The following is a 25161-nucleotide window of genomic DNA, read 5'->3' on the forward strand; positions in this document are numbered from 1 at the left end:
GGGCGAGCGAACGAGAGATTAATTTACAGGCTTCATACTACTAAATATGCAAGTTACGTAATTACATACAAATGTAACTTCCCTCATTAAATTAAAAGGCTGAACAGAAACAAATTTGAAATTCTAAATATAACAAAAGCAGTTAAATCATAAATAAAACCAAAAATAGACTGGTTTTTGACTTTGACAGCTTGGCCAGAATATAAACTGTCCTCATCCTTGTCTCTCTTTGTGTGTGGAGTCTACTTCCTGTGTGTGTCTCACTGTCCACTGTGATTGGTCTGGCTCTCTCCCCTTGGCACCTCCCACCTCTACACTCCTGCCAGTGCTCCGTTTGTCCCACTGGTCCTTGCTGTGTCTGTTTTTTTTATCATCCGGGCCCTTCCTACAACTACGACCCTCCCACCACCAGACTCCACCCTCTTCCTATAAGCCCTGCCCACAGCCCGTTTACAGCCTCCCTCCTTGTTCCATAACACAACACAGTTGTGTCCTATTTCCATCCTACACAGAGAAGTTCTGCGCACGGAGTAGATGTTTTAGCCTTTAGTGTCTTCATACCAGTAAAGTCAGTCAGTCTGCAAACTACGTTAACATTTAATTGTGCTGCTGAGGGACAACATTGTCTTATAATGTAATGCAGCTTTACAGAGCAAAGTGGGTGAAGACCAAACAAGAGCAAACAGGACATTACATTCATCAGGTGGCCAAAAACACAGACACAGATAATGCTAATATTGCTTTGTGTCAGCTTAATGTGTAATAGGGAATTGCTTGCTAATATGAAGCCAAAACAGTCAGTCACAGTCTTAGTTTTTAGGCTCGTTGGTGACTTTTTCTGTTCTCAAATGACCAAAAATCCAAGTTTGAATTTGAAAAATTAAACTTGATTGAACTATGATAACTGCAAAAACTATCTAACATAAAAAATGATACAAGTCATATACACTATTAAAATGTCGTATGGAATTTGGACACAACTTGTTTTAGTAATAAAGTTATGTCCCTGCCCTTACTGCTTCAGCTCCTCCCACCACTGTTTCGCTCGTCTACCTCACCACCCCTTTGTCTCCACATCCTCAGTAATAACCAATAAGACACTGGCTCTCACTGCTGCAGGCCTACGTGGGATTACTGGAACTTTCTGCTGCTCGGGACAAATATAATGAACTCTGTGTGCCCATGGTTATGGTCCCCGCCACCGTCTCCAACAATATACCTGGTTCAGACCTCAGCATTGGCTCAGACACCGCTCTGAATGCCATTACTGACGTAAGTGCGGCTGGGTTACAGTGCACATGTGTGTTTGTGTGTGTGCTTGAAGACAGACTTCACACACACACACACACCACCACCCAGCCAATCAGATGTTAGGGCTTCGCTGATTGACAGCTCGCGTCCACACATAAGCAATGAGAAGGTGGACTTAATTTGACAGGTTAAGAAATTGAGACGGTCGAGGAACTACATACACCAATGTAGATAGCAACTTGAGATATTTTTATGAGGATGTCATGCTTAGAAGTTTAAAAAAAAAAAAATAGTTGCTGATAATTGTAATTTGGAAACTGAAAGTATATTATATAGGAAGTATAGAAAGTTTCTGTTGCCCTCGTGTAGGTTTTTTCAAACGCTGGACCCAGGTCAGGAGGACATAGAGCTCTTGTATGAGGGGCATGAGCTGGAAAGTTCAGTTAAATGAGCGCCATCAATATATATTTAGACAGAAAAAAAAACAGTATAAGCAAGAGTAAGGCAAGATAGCCAACACATGAGAAACAAGAAACATGCAGTTCATGTTATAGATAAGGTCACTTGTCAGCATTTGTTATGGTTGTGAGGAATGTAGTTTGGCTTCTACAGGGGAAAAAGTTGGAGCGTCTCTGCTGTACAGTGTCAGTGAGCTGTGATATTTTCTGTGTAAACACAGGCAGAAAAACCTATATGAAGGTTTAAATGGAACAGACAGATTTTCTGCTTTCACATAAACAAAACCACATCATAATGGTAGTGAATGATAGTGGTACAGTACAGTAGAAGAGTGAAAGCAGACTTAAACGCAGAAATTCAGACGGGCAGTGCATCCTCTGCCAAAAAACACTACAGGAACATCTTGGCATAACCACACCAAGACATTAATCTTACAGGTTATTTCAGTCAGCAATTCATTTTACTGAGCTAAATGTTGCAGCCACTAAACAGTAGAAACCTTCTGCAGAGGCGAACACAGTAGAAACTCATCATCAGGATCTGGTCCATCTGGTGGTGATCTAATGTCCACGCCCACAGTGCACCAGGACATATAAAGTAGAAAACCTTTGTTGCTGGTTGTTGTTGGATGCGAGCTGGTCAGCGGAGGTCCCAGGTAAGTGTTGGGGCATGCAGTGACGTGTTGTGGCATGTTTTTTGACGCGTGGCCCTTTCTGTATGTGTTTGGTAAACAGCAGATGACTGTCCAGTTCAATGCAACAGGGACGCTCTGCTTGCTCCTTCTCCTCCAAATGGCACAGAGTCGTTTGGAGAGTAAGTCTGCATGCTGTGTAGGCAAGTCCAGCATCACAACTGCAGTCCACATGTTAGTGTTTTTATTGTTGTGAATCAGTTCAGGGCCTCTCTCTGACCTCAGCCTGTCTGCATGCCTGATTAAAAAAAAGACAAAAAAAAAAAAAGAAGCAGCCCATTGCTTCTTGGTCATAAAAGGAAAAGTTGCTCAGAGCGTCTGGAGTCCCCACCCCGGTCTTTATCTTGTCGTGTCAACACTGTCACATGTCAGCCAGGGTAAAGCCTCCACCCCCACCCATCCCATCTCCTCTCAGTCAATGGGAAGCCAAAGCCCCTGTCACCTGGAGAGAGCCAGCCAGCAGTGCGCACACAGCAGGGAACACACACATGTTACAGAGACACATCTTCATGGTGTCAGTTTAATTCAATGACCCCCTTCTCTTGTATCCTTTGTTCTTCACTGTTAACTCTTAAAGCAGCAATAGACTTTACTTTAAACTTAATGGATCTAAAGCGATTGAACAGGTAATCATCACAAACATTTAGTCTTTTCCTTGGAGTTTAATTGTTGAAAAGTCAGTTTCAGTGAAATCTGTTGCTGCACATCACTTTCTGTTTTAATATAAAACAGTTCATTCTTACTACCTGTATACGGTAGCCCAGACAGGTCAATATAATGCAAAAGTCACAACACAAATGCAAGAACCACAACACAAATATAAAAGCCACAACATTAATCCAAAAGAAACCACAACAGGAATACAAAAGTAACAACACAAATGCAAATTAAACCACAACGCAAATGCAAAAGCTACAACACAAATACAAAAGAAACATACATTCAAATTAGGCCACAACACAAATGCAAAAGCCCCAGCACCAATTCAAAAGCAGCAACACAAATGCAAAAGTTTTTTTTACATTTGCAGTTGTGTTGTTGATTTTTGCATTTGTGTTTGTGGCTACAACATTGTGTTGATCTGTCAGGGCCACGATGAAAAAACAGTAGACTACAAATATTAATGCGTATCAAAGACTGTAAACAATATGTAGCATCAAATTGGGAACTTGAAGTTAACCAAGGATACAAGCCAATGGAGCCACTGAGCACCATGAAGCAGCCTTAAAACACTGTAGCTTCCTGCACTAGGACACAGTGACAGGGTCTCACACACGTAGTTTTCTCCCTGGTGGTCTAACCCAATATTACGGCCACCACCATCAGGCCTTTGAGTCCCTGCTGCAGCTGTACGAGGCCCGGGCCGACTACGAGGAGTTTTGCATCCCGATGTGCATGCTGCCTGCCACCATTAGTAACAATGTGCCCGGCACCGACCTCAGTATTGGCGCCGACACGTCCCTCAACGCCATCGTGGAGGTAAGGTCCAGTGGACAAGACAAAAACACGAGGAAGACGATTCCTATGGTGTTACCTGTGTTATAGTAAAGATAATTATGTGGTGAAGATAGTGCTACTGCTCAGAAACCAGCCCTGGAGTAATGAATAAACGAACGAATAAGAATGACTCCGCCCTGAGGTATAGACTGATGGGATCACAACCTGAAAACTCCTGTGGTCAGGAGACTTTTTATAGCTAAAAACAAAGACTGCAAAAGGAAGAGAAATCCCAGTTAAACCTATAAAAACACCTTGATAACAGAATCAGTCCTGCATATGTTTTTGAGAGTTGAATAATGATCCCTGTTTATGTCAGAAATGTTTATGGAAAAAGCTGTATGAGTAGTAAAACCACAACGACCTGTGAGTACATGTTTCCCTGTTTTTGAGAAAGGCTACTCCAATGACCATAATGCATTGCATGTCAGTGAGTGCTGTTATGTTGTATTGACGATGTAATGCATTTTGGAAGCACTTCGGGGTCACACCCTTCTCCTGCTGCTGGTAAAGTGTGTAAAGCTGTTTGTGTTTGAAGAGTGCGTCAGTGTGATGTGTTGTCAGGTCCGGATTACAAACTGTTTACCAGGGCTTTTGTTTTACCTGATGGGTGAAGTCTTCCACCAAGAACAGAAAGTGTTAGATAACCGAGAAATAACAACAGGAGGTTTGGCAACAAGAGAAAGGAGACGGTGTACACTGTCTTCATCTGGAAGACTCTGCTCATCTGTTCGTTGGAACAAAGGCCCAGTGTGCACAGGTCAACTCTGCTGACCAGCCTGATTCACTCAGTCTTTTCAGTGTAAGAGTCTTTACCTGCCTGTGTCAGGTAAACCACTATTTTCTAATTGAGTAAACTACACATACTATTATATTAGCTGCACTTAAGTATCAGAGAAATAAAAGGCATTTGTTGTGAAAATATTGAATCTTAGGCATATGTAGCTCATAACACGTCAGTCTTAGAGTTAAGCTTCATTACAAACACATTCTTGTAACTTTTAAAAGCGTTAATGAAGTTGTCTCCACTCTTTCATATCCTGCATCAACAGAAATGTCTGTTCAGATGTTACTTGGTTAAATCAATACACTCATCAAAGTCCAACATTAAATAAAATCCTGAATATACTGGAATTAGTAAAGCAAAAAAGTTGTTTTTCAGTGTAACTTATAAGAACAAAACATGATAATAAATGTACAAAGACAGCAGATATTAGGCTATAAATTCCGTTGTGTTATTTTAACTTATAATAAACTTAATTCACTTCTCTATAATTCATCCGCTGACCTGGCAGTATGTCAATATTTTCTAATCAATTAGGAGTCGACCTGTGCATCACTGAAACTCAGAATGTTTGAACTGACGCTTCCTGCTGCATGTTTCCTCTTTATTTTATCTGCTGAAGTAGAGCTGCAGCTGATCATTAATTATACTTTATACTTTTTTCTTTTTTTTTTTTGCAAACTGTTTGTTGTTCAGAGTTATGATGCTGCACAGTCTTGGATTGTTTACCATCAAAAAGCCAAAAGTTCAGCAAAGCAGGATCTCAGCTTATTTGATAAATTCACTGTTAAAACTGTCGTCAGTTTTCTGTTGATTGATCATTTCAGCTCTACTTTCAAGTCTTTGGCAGCTGCACACTTTCTGTTTCTCTTGTTTGATAATGGTTTGTTCTCTGCGTGTGTATATCAGACATGTGACCGCATCAAGCAGTCGGCCAGTGGCACCAAGCGGAGGGTTTTCATCATCGAGACTATGGGCGGCTACTGCGGCTACCTGGCCACTGTGGGCGGTCTGGCTGCAGGTGCTGACACCGTCTACATCTACGAGGAGCCGTTTGACATCCGGGACCTGCAGGTCAGAGATAGATGTCCGCTTTTCTGACTTTTCATTTAAGCTTCACCAGTTTCCATATTTCTTCTTTTTTTATCCATGTTCCTCAGCTGTATTTCAGCCACAGCACAGGAAACTCTTTGCCCCTGGCTCTCATGAGGCAGCACAGATCATGTTGTTCACGTGAGTGTAGAAGCAGCTTCCACCAGTTCATTGCTGCCTCAGCTTGGAGGTTTCAGGACTGTGCAGATGACCCAGATTATCACAGTGCGCATGAAGCAATTTATTAATAACCTCTGAGCTGCATCACTCATTCAATGACAGACAGATCCCATCAACACAGGCCAGGTCCGGGGTGATTAGACGTCACCATATTTATGTTGTTATTGTCAAACCGTGGCTCATTTAATTTATAAATCACAAACTTAAACTTTACTTTTACTCACTTTTTTATTTATTTAGTTTCACTGAAGTTTGTTTAAGTTATTTTTTTTTTTATCTGTCCCAGTTTAATGCTTTATATTTAGTTTTTAAATTTGCTTTCATGGTTTTTAACGTGTTGCCTTTTGTGCAACTTGTGAGTCGGTTTTTGAAAAGTGCTCCACAAATAATAAGTTTTACTATGACATGAAGTGGAGACACAAGATTGATGTAGACTGAGTTTTATTTGTTTGTGTGTAAGAAAGTAATTTATTTGACATCAGATTTTACACAGTTGTGACAGATGCTGCTCCCAGGGTTTTAAATCAGAAAAAAAAACTACGACAGAGTATCATACCATATTTTGAAAAAAGTACAAATATTCTCCCTCTGAATGGCTTTTTAAAAACTGATCAGACTATAAAAAATGAACAGATGATGAGGTGAGGGGCTCCTTAAACACCACCCAAACCTTTCAGTTGTAGTAAGGAGTGGAAACAGCTGAGTTGGCGTCCCCTGGTGGTGTAAATATGACCCTGCGCCTCTCCGTTCTCAGGAGCGATGAGACGGAGGTGTGTGATTTGTGGCTGGATCGGCTGCTCGAGCAGGTTGCAGGCTGCCGTTGCTCCGGTTTAATGTGAGGCTTCGCTCTGTGTTTTCAGGCCAACGTGGAGCATCTGACGGAGAAGATGAAGACGAGCATCCAGAGAGGCTTAGTGCTCAGGTGAGACTCAAAACCCTTATACCTGTCTTTTGTTCTTCTTTTATATATGTGAACATTCCCAAGCTGCTGTTGTTTCCTTGTCATTACCTTGCCACACACACTGTCTTCTGTGGGATTAGTGCAGGTCTGAGAATGTGTCAAATGTGAAAACCTTTAACATTTTTTCTTTGTTTTTATGATAAATATTTTTGTTTTGTGATGCATCATTGTAAATAAGTCTTTTCCTTAAACTAACTACACAGAATCAGTTGTTCTGAAAATACGCTTGACATCAGATCGACCTCAGAGACGTCATTTCATGTGGCTATTCTCGTGGCTATTTTAGTCCGCTGCACCAACACGCTGGTTGAATTGCTCCCAGCAGGACGCAGATCTGTGGAAATAGGACAAATGTAGTATATTGGACAGTGTGTAGGTGACATTGTGTGTCTACACTGCCATCATTTCATTATTACAAGACACACTCAAGCATGCATGTCTGCAGTTTGCAGTGCACAGCAGGCTGATGCCCTGGCTCAAGGGCACGTGAGAGACAGAGAACCCACAGCTTACTCGTCGGCTGGTTCAACAAATTATCTGTCCAGGTTTTGAGAGATCCGTCTGATTTTTGTCTCATTTCTGATGCTCCCAGCAATGAAAGAACTCCACGTAGAATCAGACTGAACAGTTTTCATAGGGACTGTTTGTTGAGTAAAAAGTAGTTCCACAGAAAACTTTACAGTAGATTCTGTCTGTGACTTATTGTTCTGTCAGTGAACTGACCGGCTGCTCTTCTTCATGTCTGTGTTGTAGGAATGAGAACTGCAATGAGAACTTCACCACTGATTTCATCTACCAGCTGTACTCTGAGGAAGGGCGGGGAGTGTTCGACTGCAGGAAGAACATCCTCGGCCATATGCAGCAGGTTGGACACACACATACACACAAAAACAAATACACACTTTACTGAGCATGCTTTATTTTCAGCAGTTAAAGTAAATGGACTGATGATGTTATCCTGAAACTGTGACACGACAGAGTCCATTAAAATATCCACTCATCATTTTCATGGTTGCATGGAGCTCCAGCCTCTCCCAGCATGCACTGAGAGAGAGGTGTCAATCACATATAGGCAATAATTCAATAATATTGGAGACAGCATGATATGATCATATTGTGTTACTATTTAACAGATTTCTGTTATCCAAGGGTAAGAAGATGAGACCCATAGACTTTGTCTTAAATCTGATGGTTTAAATCTGTTAATATATATTAATACATGTAAAATTAACAAACGTCTTATTTTAAGTAGAAAAACATTTAAAATATTCTCTTTCCTCCTCACAGGGAGGAGCTCCATCTCCATTTGATCGAAACTTTGGCACCAAAGTCGCTGCTAAGGCCATGCAGTGGATCACACGGACGCTCAAGGACTCTTACAAAGGAGGTAAATCAAAACTCGTTGCCTGAATTTGACGAGGACGTTATATTTGCTCTGGTTCCTTGTTTTTTCTGGATTCATCATGTGTGTGTCAGCGTGCAGTCTGTCCGAGTGGTTATAAAGGCTAATGCCAGTCTTCCTCTGCAGGGCGAGTGTTTGCTAACTCGGACGAGACGGCCTGCCTGTTGGGGATGCGGCGCAGAGCTCTGGTCTTTCAGCCTGTGTCACAGCTCCGGGACGAGACCGACTTTGTGTAAGAAAAACATCATGTTGTAATCTCTGTAGTAATGCAGCTACTTTTTTACTAACAATTGCAATATGACCCATGTATCCTCTTTTTTGTAAAGCATTTGGTAACTTTAAATAAAATTGTTATTATTATTATTATCATAGCTATAGGAATAGTTACACATTTTTGGGAAATGTGTTTATTTCGTTCCTATTTTTCTCTTTAGAGGCTTAGTAGTTTCCACTAATATCATTATTGTTAAATATTAATCTGCTAAAAGATCTTTTCCTTCCTGTCTGTTTAATCTGTGGCAGTTGATTTAAAAAATTATTCTATGCAAACAGATGTAGGTAACATTTGGTCCCCAAACATGATGTCAGTATTAGTTAAACAACATAAACAAAAACAACAACAAAAAATTGAGATTTCAGATGTTAAAATATGAGAGAATAGTTTTATTTTTTGCTTAAATAATCCTTTCTGGGCAGAGCAGATTTCCAACATGTGACCATGTCCTCGTTCTGTGTCTTTCCAGCCACAGGATCCCTAAGGAGCAGTGGTGGCTGAAGCTCCGCCCACTGATGAAAATCCTGGCCAAGTACAAGACGAGCTACGACGTGTCTGACTCCGGCCAGCTGGAGCACGTGGCCCGGCTCCGGCCCAAAGAGACCAACACCTCGTCCGCCATCTGAACCACAACGGCGCCACCAGCAAAGAGCTTCACCCCAACATGAAACTAGCTTCACAAAAAAGTGACGGCTGCTCACACAATGACTGATAGACCGCAAATAAATTAAGGTAGATTTTAAAATTGAGTAGGTAATATTAAGAAGTTCTATTGAATGGTGAAGTCATGGTACTTTTCAGAAGGGATCGTCCATATTTTAGATGATGACATCAAATTTGAAGGGAGTCATTTGGAGTAGAGCTCTTTATGTAGCTAGCAGCACTAACATTGTATTTTCTAGCTCCCCAATCAAAGTTATTGTATACCTAATTATATATATATGCATTCCTCATCATGTACTGTACAAGTGTTCAAGTTTTAGTCCTGGAAATGTAGCTATATCTATTGTTTTAAGGACACCTACCAAACATCTGTGTTTACGGAAGCTGAGAAAGGCCATACGCGCAAATGTTTTTTTAACCTGTTATCTCCAGATAACATTATCTGGAGATAATGGTGTGAAAAAATATTTGTGGGTATAGCCCTTTCTTGGCTTCTGTACTGTTGCTTAAACACAGTGAGGCATTTAAAGTCTTGCTCTTGTCATATTTATTTTCTACAGCACTTTGAGCCCCATAATTAATGTAATGTAATCCCCTAAAGCTGCTTATAAAGAGGGAATATAAGGCAGGAGGACCACACGCTAGCAGCCTGACGCCTGTTCACACCTTGAAAAACATCCACTGTTTTGATTGAAAACGTGACCTACAGTAGGTTTTCAGAGGCTTTAGGATGAGCTGGCTGTGTGTGTGTGTGTGTGTATGTGTGTCCATGTGTGTCCTGTCACCTACTAATTGTGTGTATGAGTGTGTGTGTGGTGTTGCCTTTGCCGTATCCACCCTGGGCTTTTGTGTGTGGCACCTTCCAGTGGTTATTTGTGAGTAGGGTCCTGCTGTTGCGGATAATGTTGGAAACTGCGCAACATTAACTTAATGTGATGTCAGTGTCCTGTCACAGAGTAATAAAGCATTTATTGTGTGGAGAGCTATGAGGTTGTTCTGTGTTCTTCTAAAACCACCTTCTTACCTCTAGTATCAAAACCTACAACAGTTTTGATTTTATGGTTCAAGTTTTGAGACGTTTGGCAGACATTTCTGACTCCAAACAAATACAACAGAGAATAAATTAAAAACCCCTGTTCCTCTGAATAATCCACAGTTCTACTTTCTATAGGAGCAACGGAAAAGTGTTTCTGTGGATCATCAGAGTAACAGAGACACTGCACCTCCATTGTTCTGGGCTGGAGGCAGAAATCTCAGACAGATCTCACAACATGGTTAAATAAATGCAAAACTATCTGTAGGGTTAAATACCACTGAAGAAGGTGTGCATTAACCTTTTGTCTGCTACACTGGTTAAAATGTGTTATCAAATTTCCCTAAAAATGAATTTACAGCAGCAAATAAATGATGGTTTTAGACACCAGTGATCAGAAACTCAGAGTCATTAACAACATGAAGCAGATGCTTCTAATTGGCATAAACCCGTTTGCAGTAGTTATTTCAAACAAGTGCCTTTCCTTAGTTTTTGTCACTACAGAAATTAGACAAATTAATACAGAGGAACCATAAACTCCTACTGCAGAGAAAAGAACATCACTCACTCAAATATGGTGACAAAAGGCTTTTAAGTGCTGCTGACTCCTGATCACAATATATGATAATGTAAATAGTTACATGTTGATAAATATATACATAACGGAATCAATAGAAAGAAAGGTTATTCCTCCTCCTCTTCATCTTATTTCTCATCATTTAAAAAAAGTCCTGTGAGTTTCCAGTCATTCCACTGTGATACAGACGTCCAAGTTTTCAATTAGAAAATACCTGCTGATTATTTTACAATCCACGAGGGATCTTTGTTGATCGTCTCATTGTCTGGACCGAGGATGGCAACGCCACACGTCCTCTGACCGATACTCAGGTACCTTCAGGGAAACAACACAAGGAAAACATTCTTCACACTTTGTATTACAGGAAGATTTTTTTCCCCTTTGTCTCTCTTTGTTTGTTTACATTTCTAAATGATGTTACAGCTATGACTACATAACAGAAACAGTTCTAGTAGTAATTATAACAGCAGCAGCATGACTGGGACTTTATTTTACACCACACTAAAATTTTAATTTATTTTTTATTTTTTTTACCTTTGGGCCACATCCACCAGGTTTTCATGAGTGACAGCGAAGAGTCTTTCTCTGTGCCTCTGCTTCATCTCATCTGTGACTCCACTGAGGAAACGACTCATTCCTGCAACACAAACACCAAACTACTGTCAGAATTTACAGTTTCACATTAAATGTGGCAAAAACAAACATTATTTTCATTATTTGTTAATCTGTAAATCACCCTACTTATCAAATCATCAACTGTCAAGTCTATAAAAAGCTTTTAAAAAAAAAAAAAAAAAAAAATCACAATTTCTCACATTTCAAAGTGATATCTTAAAACCCAGTGATTATTCAACCTACAGTGATACAAATAAATAAGAAATGGGACTCAAACATTTCTGAAATTTTCTTATGAAATTTGATCTCAACACTGAGAGCTTAGAGACAAAACAAAAATTTTATCTCTATTCAAGACACCTAAAAACACCTGCATTACATGTATTGGTATTTCTAATCATTAAAAGACTGTTAAGAGCATTAAATAGAGTAGCTGTGAACCTATATTCATAGGTTTCATAATGTTAATGTTGCTGTATTGGAAGTAAAATGCTGAAAAGATTTGATGTGAACTAAGGGAACTGATGGGAGGAGCCTTACCTTTGTTTGCGGGGGCCACAGGTGAGTCGACAGCGGAGAAGACCGACAGTTTGGCTTCATCAATGTCCTGCTGAGTGAACTGTCCTGACTTCGCCCAGTCGACGCCTTTACGGAAAGCAGATAACGTCTGCACTGAATTGGGATCCCTGAGAGACACAGGACATGGATTTATTTATGTATTCAGTGTTGAATATTATATATATATATATATATATATATATATATATATATATATATATATATATATATATATATATATATATATATATTTATATTTATATATATTTAAAAAAAAAAAAAAAAAAAAAAAAAACTTATATAAATAAAATATAAATGTCAACTTGCCTGGTAATCAGAAAATACTTTATATAAATATAGAATGGAGTCGAAACAGAATATTGTGGTAAAAGTCAGCCCACCTGTATGAGTAGAAGGAGAACAGACCGCCTCCTCCCATCTTGGCGCCACCACCGTAGGCTCCGCCTTTCTCTCTGATCTCTCCATGAAGAAATTTAGCCGTCATCATCCTCGCCAAGATGCACAAACTGACAGAGAAAAAAGAGAGAGAGAGAGGAATAAAGAAAAATAAAAAACTGAACTGAATAAACTGAAGTAATTTGTGCAAAATTCACATTGTGTACAAAATTAATAAAAAGGTGAAAAACAAACTGTTTCTAAGCTGTTGTTAATTTGAGTGATTCATTCAGAGAAAAGAACGAACATAAAATACGCAAAAGATGTTTGTGGTGAAATCTAAGCACTCAGTTTCTGTAGTTTGTTTTTTGTTTTTTTTTCCGTCTGGCTGATCTTTCATCTAAGTGATTAAATAATAGTGCAGTTACCTGGCGTTGTCCTCGTGGGAGAACGGTACTGTGCGTATACTCTCACTGACAAAGTTGATGGGAAAGGGCATCTTGAAGAAGGTTTTCATCTGACAGGGCTGGAAATTCAGCTCCTGAGGAAGGACAATGTTGAGATTTACATGCAGGGAATTTTCCTCAGAGAAAAGACTATACTGTTAATTGATGGTGGGTGGAACTTATCTCAAACTAGTAGTCTGATATTTTACTTAACGGTCAGTATTAAAATCAAGACTTAACTCTTTCCATATTCCCTCCCTGTTGCAAAAACAACTTCCTGTCTTTCTGCCTGTCTCTCATCAGCTACTGCTAGAGAAGAACAGTGCCTTCCTTCTGTTTTGGGCTTGGTTTGTTTATAGTACTTAGTAAACTCAATGTGACAGATTTAAAATGACAAACAGCACAGAGTAAGAGAAGCTAGAATGAACTTACAGAGATTAGTTTCCTGCACGGTCCACAGTCATCCAGAGGGTCTAGTGGTCTCTGTGTTAAAGGAATCACATAAAAGAGTAAGTATAAGAGATTTATATAAATATTCTGACTGGTATTTTCTCAGTGTAGCTGCTGAAACCTCACCTCAGTAATATTCGGTCTGACAGGTTTGCGTTCCTTCCTGTTGTCAGCGATGTCCCTGATGAAACTCTCCAGCTGTGTCGCTGTGTCAGACAGTTTCTGTGGAGTTGCGTTCACTGCACACCTGTAAGAAACACACATTTAGATCAGAAGGGACACGACTGTGCTAAGTTCATGATGCACAGTCTGTAGATCACATTTACATTGACATCTTTTTGTTAAATTGCAGCAATTATGGAAACACAAACAGCAAAAAAAAAGCCTGCAGTGCTCAGCAGCAGGTCTGAAAATGAACCCACCTCATGTTGTCTGGGTTGAGAAGGTGCTTTTTGATCCTGGGTAGTGTTCTGATAACTTGGCTGAGGTCTGGCATCTCAGCTATCCTCTTCATAAACTTCACCTTCAAGTAACCAAAACACAAAACATCAACAACACAAAGACTGAAGAAAACTGAAGCTGTGTCGCAGTTCAGGGGCCGGGTCCTTCGGAGGCTGCTTTTGAACACCGAGTGCATTACAGCGGCGCGACCTGGCTGGCCCATTTGTGGCCCAACCTATGCCAAGATTCCCTGCGTGCTGGTAATGAAAATAAGGCAGCAGACAGTGTCGACAGAGAGCCTGAGGATTACACTTCAAATGTAAGTATAACAGTGTCATTATGAATTTTTTAAGTAAAGGATGGAGACAGTTTGACTGAGAGGAAGTCGGGTGTGGGGTCAGTTTGTGTTGATCTTGTTAACTGTTATATTTTAGCTAAGCAGTGTTCCTGAACCTTTAGGAGGAATCCGTCTCTCTTGACCCAAACATCAGCAGCACCTGCTTTGTGTTTCATTAGCATCACATTCAATAGGAGAAATTCAGACACAACCACATAACAAATAAACTGACGTTGCATCATGTCAGACAATAACTTCAACAACTTCAATAACTACAGTTTTAGTTAAGTTACAGTTTTTTTTTAATCGTTCACTTTACTTTGTTATTATTATTATTATTATTATTATTATTATTATTATTATTATTAATTATTATTATTATTATCATCATCATTTCATATAAATAACAGCTGCATTGTGAGCCTGTGAGTGGTTTATGAGGACAGGAGCAAATGCAAGCAGAGGTGAGGGCATGACACTAGGGGACTGGGGTCATATAGTATCGAAAAAGGAAGGAATATACATTGAGAAGGTCCAACACCTGTCTAAGGTCACAGTGACCAGAAGATTGAGGGACACTGGTGATAATGGACATGAGGTGTGGACCTGTTGATGTATATATGAGTGTACTTCCGCGTACTCTTCAGTCTCGTACTCTGCAGAGACAAACTCAGGTCTTTTATGTGAATAAAGGATATTTAAACTTGGACCCTCCTCTCAAGGTGGTTTTTCCACCACAGTATTTATTGTATTTATTTACTGGTGGCGGTGCAACAAACTGCCCCTCTGGGTTAATAAAGTTTGCTTTGAACCTTGAAAATGAAACATGATATGTTCACAATATGACTTAATTGAATGTGGGGCTGAGCAATAAATAAATGAATAATAAATTTAACAGTAGAGCTGTTCTGGAGCTGTAATACTAAGGAGAGCCAGTGAAAGACAACAGTGGGATGTTCAAGACCACTAGGTACCTGCTCCATTCCACTAAAACTCTCCTGGAGGTCTCCTGCTGGTGTCAGGTGACGGCAGGCGCGGGTCATGGCATACGTGTGACCGGAGTATGAGATCCCATTGGCTAGCTCCTGTGCTGACGACATCACCAGCACTCGCAGGCGCTCCTCGTCATCAAAGTGGGGGCTGAAGGAAAGACATTAAAGTCTGATTAATTTTCTGCCACAGCTTTTCTGAGTGATGTCTGCTCACATCACCAGTGGATGAGAGGTACCTGTTGAATATGTCGCTCCACAGCTGAAACATGTGAGGAAGGTTCCTGTCCAGGCAGGAGGAGGACAGGAGGATACCCTGAGACAGAGAGCACACAACTGTGGGAGTCAGTCTTCATCACAAAGTCAACAAACAGTTACACACCAAAATCTCTGTGGTTCAAAAGTTGCAGGAGTAAATAAATAAATCTTCAGTCAGGAATCACTAATGTTTCACTCATTTCTACTCTCTCCGGGTAAAAGTTGTGGCCCTGCAGTCCATTCATTTCTTTATCTACTTCAGTTTATCCCAGCATGCACTGGGCAAACAGCAGGGAATCAAACTGGACCATTTACCATGTGAACATGAGTTTACAGTTTTCTGATTTGCATGACTTTGGATCGCAGCACGACATCCACATGAAAGCTGCACACAGGACAGACCGGGGACTCAGACTGGGCTCTGACCTGCTCATACATGTCCAGCTGGGTGGAGTCAGGGATGACCTGGGTGGAGACAGACATGCCCCCTGTCCTCAGCTCCATCTGCTGGGCCTGTTGTCTGTAGTCTAGACCTCCAGAGCCCATCCTGGTGAAACAAACAGAAACATGCACAAACACTGAGATGAAGAAGATATAGATTTAATAAAGGCAAAAAAAGAAGTAAGAGCTTTTGAAGTGTGGAAGGTGTCTTGAATGTTATGTGTACATGCATGTATCATAGTCATAAATTGCGTGTGAAATCGCTGACCCCCACCAGAGCCCTTCACGTCTTGTTCTTACAGATGAACTCACCTGGTGATAACACTGCAGAAGAGCGGGACATAAAGCCTGAGATCCTCTGGCAGGGTGTTGAGACTACACATGGCTCTGAAGTAAACCAAGCCGTTGGTGGGCTGCTCACAGTACTGAACCGGCACGCCTCCTGTGGAGATTAGGAGGGGGATGCACTTCAGAGTGTCATCCAACACTCCTGACTGGAGTGATGATGATAAAAATACCACGCTGCAATCGCTGTGCAAATGTCACATCAAGTGTAATATAGTCGATGCTGTGCTGTACCTGCGGTGCTGATTTGAACGGGGGTGATGGGTATCGTGGGCTCGATGTCGGACACTTTGAGTGCAGGCAGACAGGAGGTGTCCTGGGTTTTACTCTGAGCAGCCAGCAGCTCCAGACCTTCCCAGGAAGAGACATAAATAATTGTATTACCTAGTGGATACCTCAATCACATACTGTAAACTTTACATTGGTAATCTAATGTGTATCAGACACTGTAACTGAAGAGGACTGAGGAAGTGTCTTTAGAGTTAGGGCCCCTCCAGGCCACCCACATGACTACTCACATGGCAACACAGTCTCATTTAGATGTTTTTATCCTATATCCTCCTGTAGGTGTCCCATATAGAAACATGAGATTTCCCCCTGACAGTGTCAATAGTAATAATTCACTTTGTGGCTCAGCAGCCACAGTCCAATTAATTAATTCATCTACATAAAGTCCCTTCACCCTGAACTCCAGGTAGGGGATAAAAAGTTTAAATATAACATTTTCTGTGGAGCAACTTCACAAGTTACTACCTTTCTCATAGATCTCCTTCTTGTCACTGTCAGACAGAGCCTGGATCTTTTTCTGAAGCTTCTCCTCCTCAGCCTGGGCCTGTTTCTCCAGGTAGGCCTCATCAGGGCTCATGGACAGGGTCAGTCTGTGTGTGTTCTCCTGCAGGGTGAATGTGGAGTTAAAGGGGGACAGAACAACAGGAATTAGCATCAAACCCTAAAAGTCAACTGAAGAACCGGACATGAAGTCACTCCTGTCACTATCTGCCCTGCTATGACCTCATACAAGATACTAGAAACCCAACCAGCTCCAAAGTGCTGGTAAAAAGTGCAGGGATCAAAAGAAATTAAAATTAAGAATTAACTTTGTAATACATTTCTTCCCTGAAGGCTGCAGGGGACATTGTCTGCCAACATTATAGACCTGCAATAATAGTCCTTTTTGTTTAAAGTTTTTTCAAATTTAATTTTAAAAACATCATTTCAGTGTGTGTGTGTGTGTGTGTGTGTGTGTGTATCTTTTTCCCCCAATTCTCAATGGTGCAGCCACATGGATCTGATCCTGCACTATTTACAAATAAAGATGTGAATGTCTGCAGCATTTTGTCCCTTTTTACCCCCACCAAGGAAGTTATCCTGTTTTCATGAATGTCCATTTATTTGTCAATAGATTACATAAAAAGTACTGAAATGATTTGCACAAAACTTGGTGGAGGGACAAGGAATGGACCAGAGAAGAGGCCGTAAAATTTTGGGGCAGATCTGAATCATTTACTATGAATTTAAAGTTTTTTGTATGTTGTTTGAAGTTCTTGGCTGGGGTCTGTGTTTGTTGTTTGTCAGCAGGATTACACAAAATGTCATGAACTGATTGCACCAAACTGGAAGGATGGATGGGACGTGGACCAGAACCCATTAGATTTTGGTGCAGATCTGGTCATAGGGGCAGATCCAGTAATGCCATTTATAACTCTCCATAACATTGCAATAGGATAGATAAACATTTTTTTATATTTTAGTCACTTTCTCAGGAAATGCCGCATGGATCTTATGTAAAACAAATCATTTCTGTTATCAGACCACTTCCTTTTTCATTTTATTTTTCTATTGCAGAGCTAAACAGACGTATAGAATAGTTTGTCTTAGATGTACATCTGTGCTCTACTGAGTGCAATTCTAGTTTTCCTCTGCAATCCACTCGTGATAATATGGGAGACACACAAACACATATATTTAAAATAACACTAGTTTCACTCACCTTAAAGTACTGCTTGACTTTGTCCTGAAGGAAGCGAGGGTTTTCTGTCAGGGTCTGTCTGAACTTAGCAACACTGTTGCTGATCTGCAGCAGCTGTACAGGGTTACCGTCGTGATTCCATGATGATGCTATGTACTAGAAACACAAAAAAAACAAACAAAATGTCAAGAATGATGAAACTAACACAGAAAAATTGCATCTCCACAGTAATGAAACAATAAAGTATCTCTGTCTTCTCTTGACAAATTCCACAGCATGAAAGACAAATTGTCTTCTGATGCCCGTATATAATTCTTATAATCTGAAATATTGATTGTGAAATGAATTGAGGTGAAGTGTCAGACCAAACGTTTCACTCTTTTGGTGAAATATACATTTTGGTCAAAGAGGAGGACCTCTAGATTTACAGAAACACATCCAACAGGAATGAATATGCAAATAAAAAGCTCAGTTTACATGATGAAACATCGAACATCCTACATCTTTCACTTAATAACATAAAAACACAAAATTTCATGCACACCTGCGCAGAGAACACAGACTGACATTGTTAATGTTTCTAACATTCACATGCCCATGTGGAGCTTTATAAACATGTCCAGTGTCCTTGTGGTTGTGGAAACAAAATGAAGGTTAAGAGATAAACAGCAGTGAACTCACCGAAGCCAAAGACAGACCGAAGTTGGTGGACTGGTGTTTCATCTGGATCTCAATCTTATGGAGGAGAGCCTCAATCCTCTCCTCCTCAAAGCCACTCCTGTGTCGAATGACAAGCAGAAATGACTCATGTAGTGTGAAAATCTTTTTGTTTTCTTCCTGTAGGCTCATTTAACAGACTCTTCTTAATTACACATGTAGATAAGCTGATCCTACAGTGAAGGTCACGCTGTATTCTGCACATCACTCTGGACTGGAGAAATAAAACTCCAGGAGGGAAATGTAACAGAAATATTGTGCAGTTTTTACCTTAAGGGGTAACACAAGCACTCTTGACTTGGAAAAAAACAACACAAAAAATGAATAAATATAGATGTACATAGTTAGCTTGTTTGTTTTTGATGAAACAGAGAAGCCAGATTTTGTCAGAGTCATGCACATTATAAGTGGTGGTGAAGCTGCAAAAGCAAAATTTGAGCCAGTTTTAACATGACATGACTATGACTTCTGCTGCGCCTGGCTAATGTTTGCCTGTAGAATATTTTCTGTTCCTTTTAACCCCTCTCTCTCTACTGTTTTAGAAAAAAAAGGCTACATGTAAACAGTAGATTCACACTTTCTGCCACATCAAACCAAACAATATTCAGCACCAGTCCTAACTTGAATGATAGATAGTGAACAGAGATGTCATGAATGATAATCCTGCCTTTATAAAAGCAAATCTACTTTAGCATATCAAATGTTTACACCTTTATCAGAACAACAGATCTGTACAAGAGCAGATTTGCAGAAACCAGAGCAGCCACTGGGACTGTTGGACTTACGCTATAATGTCATCGATGGTTTGGCTGATGATTTCTTTCACCCTCTCCGTGTCCTCTTCAGCCATTCCCTGCAGTCCTATACTGAACGACGCCTCCTTGGTGCTGCCATCGTAACTACGCAACAGGAAGTTTTAATTAGCTCTCAACAAATACATAAATGGTCTAATACTTGAGGTGATTTGATCTGAGCGGGATAAGAAATGGCTCAGTCAGTCAGCTTTCCAGCCACACTGGTAAAAATTTAATTCCAGGTGGCCCAAACTTGGTGTGATAGAGGTTTGTTATTAATTTGAAGGCTGTGTACACACCCTACAACAGAGGAGAAGTCAGTTCCCATCTTGGGTTCGATGAGAGCTTTGTAGAAGGGAGAGTTTGGTCCAGAGATCATCAGAGACGACAGCAGACTGAGAGTGAACCCTTCAAATGTGTCAGTGATGCTGAACAGAAAAAAAAGAAGATGAGATCAGATGTTAGATGATAACAGAGCAGGGTCAAAGTGTCACTTTTAAGAGAGAACTGCTGTGTGGTGTTTTGTTGTACTAAGGGAGACACCTCTTAAAACACTGTCAGCATTACTACAGAGGTCACCGTAGGTGAAGGTCAAAGAAGATCAACACAAGAAGCAGGAAACAGTATCTGTAGCCTCATAATGTTATAAAGGTAATTCTGCTCCAGAATGTGTTTCTGTACAAACGTCTCCGTGAATCACAGCAGGAAGGAGGAAGAGATGATGTGATCTTACTCTCCCAGCAGGTAGCTCACACACAGCGTGTTCTGCCTGGATGGATCTGGTGCCAGAGCATCGGGGCTGCAGGTCACATGATCCTCTCTCTGAGGAAACCAAGAAAACTCACAGTGAGACTGGAGTGACTATTCAATACAGCCACTAAAGAGACATGCAGCACATGATCTGACTCAGAGTCATTTTTATGGACTTTCAAAATAAAATAGGCTTTTTTTTGGTGAATGCTACAGGAAACCTTTGAGTGTGCCTGTAGTCTGGATTACATACACTTTCACCATTAAATGTTACAGGAATGTGTCTGATTGAAAGACTTACAGGGCTACTCCAGTGTGGCTGGGGGGGGACCTCTGTGTTCGGGTCGATGCGTTCAAACTTGGACAGAGCTTCCTCTTCAATCTGCTTTAGATGCTGCTCCAAAGGTAAATCTCCATAGGTGAAGAACCTGAAGATGTTAGAAAACACACTGTGAATTTTGTGTGTTTGTTCATCTTATTCCCCTTTTAGAGTTCATGTTTTTTCTGAAATGTAACATGCAATCCACATAAAGCAGTGTTTGTAGCTTCACTTTTCCTTTACTTTTCAAGGCTGTGTGTGTGTGTGTGTGTGTGTGTGTGTGGCCCTCTACCTTGCATTGCTGGGGTGGTAGTGTGTGGCGTGGAACTGTTTGAGTTGCTCCCAGGTAAGGTCAGGGATGGCCAGAGGTTCTCCTCCTGACACCACAGAGTAGGTGTGGTCTGGATACAGCTTGTTCTGAAGGTGCTGGGCGTACAGACTCTCATTGTCTGACTGTGACAACACAAAAACACACATGTGAAATTGCAGAGGATGATCCTTCATAACGTCCTAACCTCACCTGCAGACATCATGTGGAATATGTTTATTTTCAACTTTAATCTTCTTTCTTTTTTGTTTTTATGCTTCCAAACACAGGAAAATATTTTTCCTTTCTCTCTTTTTTTTTTTAAATTAAGTTTACCTTTTCTTTTGTAGTTTTATATTGCATCAGTGTATTGATCTATATAATAAATAGGAAAAAGACATTTGTGCAATAAATGTTTAAAGTGTTGGGGAGTAGGTGCCCTGAAACCCGGTGTGCCTGAATGGTCTGTATGCATCTAGGATGTCTGAGCCTATACTAAAGGAACATTATGTTGACTTTACATACAGCGTACTATATGGGAATAGATAATTGTTATGCATATGAAAGTTTAATGGCAGTGATCGAGAAAGTGTTTACTTACAAAAGCCCCTTTCATTTCATTGAAGACCACTCCTTTAAACACTAGAGGGGAGCTGGGATCTGTGGGATTTTCATTCTCCAGCCTCCAGCCCTCCTGCCTAGAAAAAAAAAATTACAATCTCCTATCTCTGATTTGACTGTGACAGAGCTAATATGTGATATTCACTAACACTCTTCATGATCCATTTTAGTCTAATAGAGTGAGCTCCAGACTGAAGCAGAATCACAACAACATAACTGAAAGTAAAATGAAAGTAAGGTTGCAGCAACAGTCAACACTCACCAGAAATCCTGCTCTCGTAAACAAGGGAAGAAAACTGCGTCCAGATAGACGGACAGAAGGTTCTGGAAGTCTTTTCCATTTTGGGTGGAGAATGGATACATGGTGTAGTCACTGGCTGTTCATGAGGAAACAAAATTATAATAAGGTAGGTAATAAGATGAGATGAGATAAGATAAGATGAGATAAAATAGTTGTAGCTGGCTGTCAAGATGAGATGAGATGAGATAACATAAAATAATTATAGTTGGCTGCAGGATGTTATTGTGAATTATAAAACACACTTATAACAACTTTTGTTCACAGGCTCAGAGGACACTTGTGCTTTTAGGTCCATATGATTTTCTGTACCTGTGAAGGCGTTCATGAAGGTGGACAGAGACCTGTTGAGCATCTTGAAGAAAGGGTCTCTGCAGGGATACTTTTCAGATCCACACAGCACCGTATGCTCCAGGATGTGGGGAACCCCCGTGCTGTCCATAGGGGTTGTCCTGAACTGGACACTGAAACACAATAACCCGTATGTTAGGTGTCATTTTTTTCTGTTTTTTTTGTACAAGGTTTTGCAGAGACTTGAAAGCTGTAGAAACAAAACACTTTTACATAAACACAAACATTTCAAAATCAAACGCGAGTTCTAATTTCACGGACAAAAAAAACAAAAAAAAAACAAACATATTCTACGACACTGAAATCCTTTTTCTCACATGAATATAAATAGGTAGAGCTGTTGAAAGACATTTCAAACCAACCTGAAGAGGTTGTTGGAGTCCTCTCTGGCTGCATGCAGGTACTGAGCTCCAGTTTTATCATGAGTCAGCTTCACTGCTGTGAGAAACAAGTCAGGGACTGCCACAACCTGAAAAGAAACAATACAAGAAGGTCAGTGAAATCATGAGATTTTCAATCATAAAATAGAGGAAATTCACCCAGAAAATGGCCATTTCACCTGTAGGACATATTTCCATGTGTATAGACCTCCACGGAGTTTATACAACATCACTTCATAAGCCTTAAAACATGCTACTTTGACTCAAGTTAGGTTTACCAACCAAGAGTTTTAAGTAGAGATCTTATTATATTTCCAAGCTTACCCAGGTTAGAGTTAGCAGACTGTTGCAATGTGCCAGCGTCATTAAGAACAAGGTAAAACCCAAAATAAAGCTGGAGCATTACACTTACCTCTTTAACTGTAAAGCCATGGATTTTCTGTCCTGGTTGGTACTGAAGAGCCCTCTCTGCTGAAGTGCTCTTTAGCCTCCAAGTGTGCTGCTGCCCATTGAAGCTAGGAGGGGTGGGGAGTGGGGGGTATTTAATAGCATACAGAATAATTTAGCCATTGCTGTTCAAACAAATACAGACACAGTGTACAGTATACTGTGTACTGCCTGATACACGCCCACAGAAGTCAAGCCAAATTTTATTTATTCAGCCCAGTATCACAAATCACAAATTTGTCTCAAGGGCTGAACAATTTGTGCAGCGTACAACACTCTCAGTCTTTTGACCCTCAACTCACAAGGAAAAAAAAATATGGCAAGGCTGGTTCTAACAATAACAACAATCCTCCACCCAGCTAAATAAAGCCTTTGTCCAGGAGTTAATAATGATGCTATGGCACACATGGTGCAAATGTTTTTTTTTTTACTTGACAAGCAAGCATCTACTTGGCGTGAGACCATGTGCAAATACTACTTCATTTCTAAACACTGCTAAATCTCTAGACCATTTATGAAAATTAAATCACATAAAATGGCCCAACATCCATGTCAGCCAGTATCACTGCTGCTTTCCTTGAACTTATTCTGACACTCCCAACAATAGTTATTGACTAGTATATAAATATTTCGCAGCCTCCAGGTGGCTGAACCTGCTATTCAATTAACGAATAGCTGGATAAATTAGCTCAAGAATAGCTAATATAAAACTATTAGGCTAACAATAAACTCCAAAGGGACGCTGTCTCATCTCTGATTGCATCAGTTTGTTTCACCAGTTAATGTCACGACTCGACAAAGTCAAAGCTCCCTGTCGTCTGCGATGTCACAACATCTTGTCACATTTTCACAAACAGTCAGTAAATGTTGTCGTGACGATACAGAGCCAGCAGAACACAGGTATCATTAACCCGGTGAGACACGCCAGGTGTGTTAGCTTCAGACTGACTTGCTGAACCGTTAGCTAAACTCACCTCAGATGTCGAAGTTTCTGGAGAACCGCCTTCGTTTGCCGAAACATGGTTTTGTCAGCGGCTGAAATAATACGACGACTATCTCCGCTGTGTCCGTTTATAAAACTGCGCAATTTTCAACCAATCTTGTCAATAAATACGCATTATTTCGTAAAAGCATCCCGGTGTGTCCTCTCATGCCGTCCCTCGCAGTTGACACATTGGCTCGATTGTGTAACGGCAACACAAAAAAGCTGCGTAGCAACTGCGCGGAGAGCAGATCTCACAGTCATTTCCTGCGCAGTTATACCCATCCTACGACAATGAAACTCTACAGATAAACACTGAGCAATTTTTGGCACCCCGTAAACCGAACCTCGACATCAAAGCATTCCTGTTTCTGGTTGGTCGAGCTCGGAAGAAGAACCAATTTGATTGGCTTAACGTAAAATCACTTTAAGTTACTAAGCCGTCATTGATTTTTGAAGGACAGATATATAGTAATATAAATTAAACACCATCTAAAATCAGACTTTAGCTTTGATGCACCTTCAAATGTAACGTCAGGGTTAGTTAAAAAACCTACTGATTATATTTGGTTTTATTTCGGTTTAAATGTGATTCTCTCTCTCCTCCCGCAGGCGTCGCCATAAGATCACGTTATTTAGATAAAGTTACACACACGCAGACCCAGTTTTTCTGTCCTAAATGTTCCGCTCCGGGGGCCAAAAGTTTAAACCGCAGTGGGACACGCATATCATTAAAGTTCAAGTGTACAATTTTATTGTCAAAAAACTGTAACATTTACCCACATGTTTACATTTCTGAACGTATATTCCTTTACATTAAATTGTACAGTATGCAGACTGCATGTCAGCGTTGCTTAGCAACTTTTATTTAGCAATGACATTGCAGATTTCATTGCAGTCAATAGAGCTTGAAAAATGAATAAAGACTCTAATAAAAAAGATGGGTTTTTTTTTACTGAGAAATCTTTTGCAGTTGATATTAACTTGTACTATCAGTGATGGGTGTTTTATTTTATTGTGACCTATTTCTGTCATTGATGTAACTTAAACCTAAGTCTGGTTGCATGTTGGCATAGAAATCTTTTT

At 40.3% G+C, this 25161-nt stretch overlaps 2 protein-coding genes across 9 annotated transcripts in view; one reads left to right on the plus strand and one right to left on the minus strand.

The window, feature by feature from the left end:
- The window catches only part of LOC139628665 (ATP-dependent 6-phosphofructokinase, platelet type-like), a 30586-nt gene extending 20346 nt beyond the window's left edge, over positions 1-10240 (plus strand). For 4 of the 8 annotated variants that reach the window (XM_071490574.1, XM_071490571.1, XM_071490575.1 and 1 more), the window contains 7 exons: positions 3728-3880; positions 5592-5756; positions 6815-6876; positions 7669-7780; positions 8203-8302; positions 8444-8549; positions 9061-10240. In XM_071490574.1, the coding sequence (XP_071346675.1) occupies positions 3728-3880; positions 5592-5756; positions 6815-6876; positions 7669-7780; positions 8203-8302; positions 8444-8549; positions 9061-9217 (855 nt within the window). In that variant the 3' untranslated portion in view covers positions 9218-10240. Of the gene's footprint in view, positions 1-1119; positions 1273-3727; positions 3881-5591; positions 5757-6814; positions 6877-7668; positions 7781-8202; positions 8303-8443; positions 8550-9060 lie in introns of all 8 variants that reach the window. The other 4 variants (XM_071490572.1, XM_071490577.1, XM_071490576.1 and 1 more) reach the window with 2 other exon arrangements.
- Positions 10241-10860: 620 nt separating this feature from the next.
- On the minus strand, positions 10861-24282 carry pitrm1 (pitrilysin metallopeptidase 1). Its single transcript, XM_071490569.1, has 27 exons — positions 24068-24282; positions 23059-23161; positions 22629-22735; positions 22228-22379; positions 21880-21994; positions 21598-21694; positions 20982-21142; positions 20672-20798; positions 20354-20442; positions 19920-20048; positions 19612-19725; positions 18791-18887; positions 18131-18265; positions 16894-17032; positions 16375-16491; positions 16108-16237; positions 15781-15901; positions 15336-15412; positions 15082-15247; positions 13752-13852; positions 13456-13576; positions 13312-13362; positions 12862-12974; positions 12439-12564; positions 12020-12165; positions 11399-11501; positions 10861-11179 (listed from the first exon to the last, which is right to left on the minus strand). Exons 1-27 carry the CDS (start codon positions 24112-24114, stop codon positions 11086-11088), a joined length of 3078 nt encoding a protein of 1025 aa, XP_071346670.1. The 5' UTR covers positions 24115-24282; the 3' UTR covers positions 10861-11085.
- Between the last annotated feature and the right edge of the window lie 879 nt (positions 24283-25161).

The sequence above is a fragment of the Trachinotus anak genome, unplaced genomic scaffold (genome assembly GCF_046630095.1).
Source record: "Trachinotus anak isolate AG129_WGS33_773 ecotype Australia unplaced genomic scaffold, CSIRO_AGI_Tana_v1 ptg000012l, whole genome shotgun sequence".
Taxonomy (NCBI): Eukaryota; Metazoa; Chordata; class Actinopteri; order Carangiformes; family Carangidae; genus Trachinotus; species Trachinotus anak.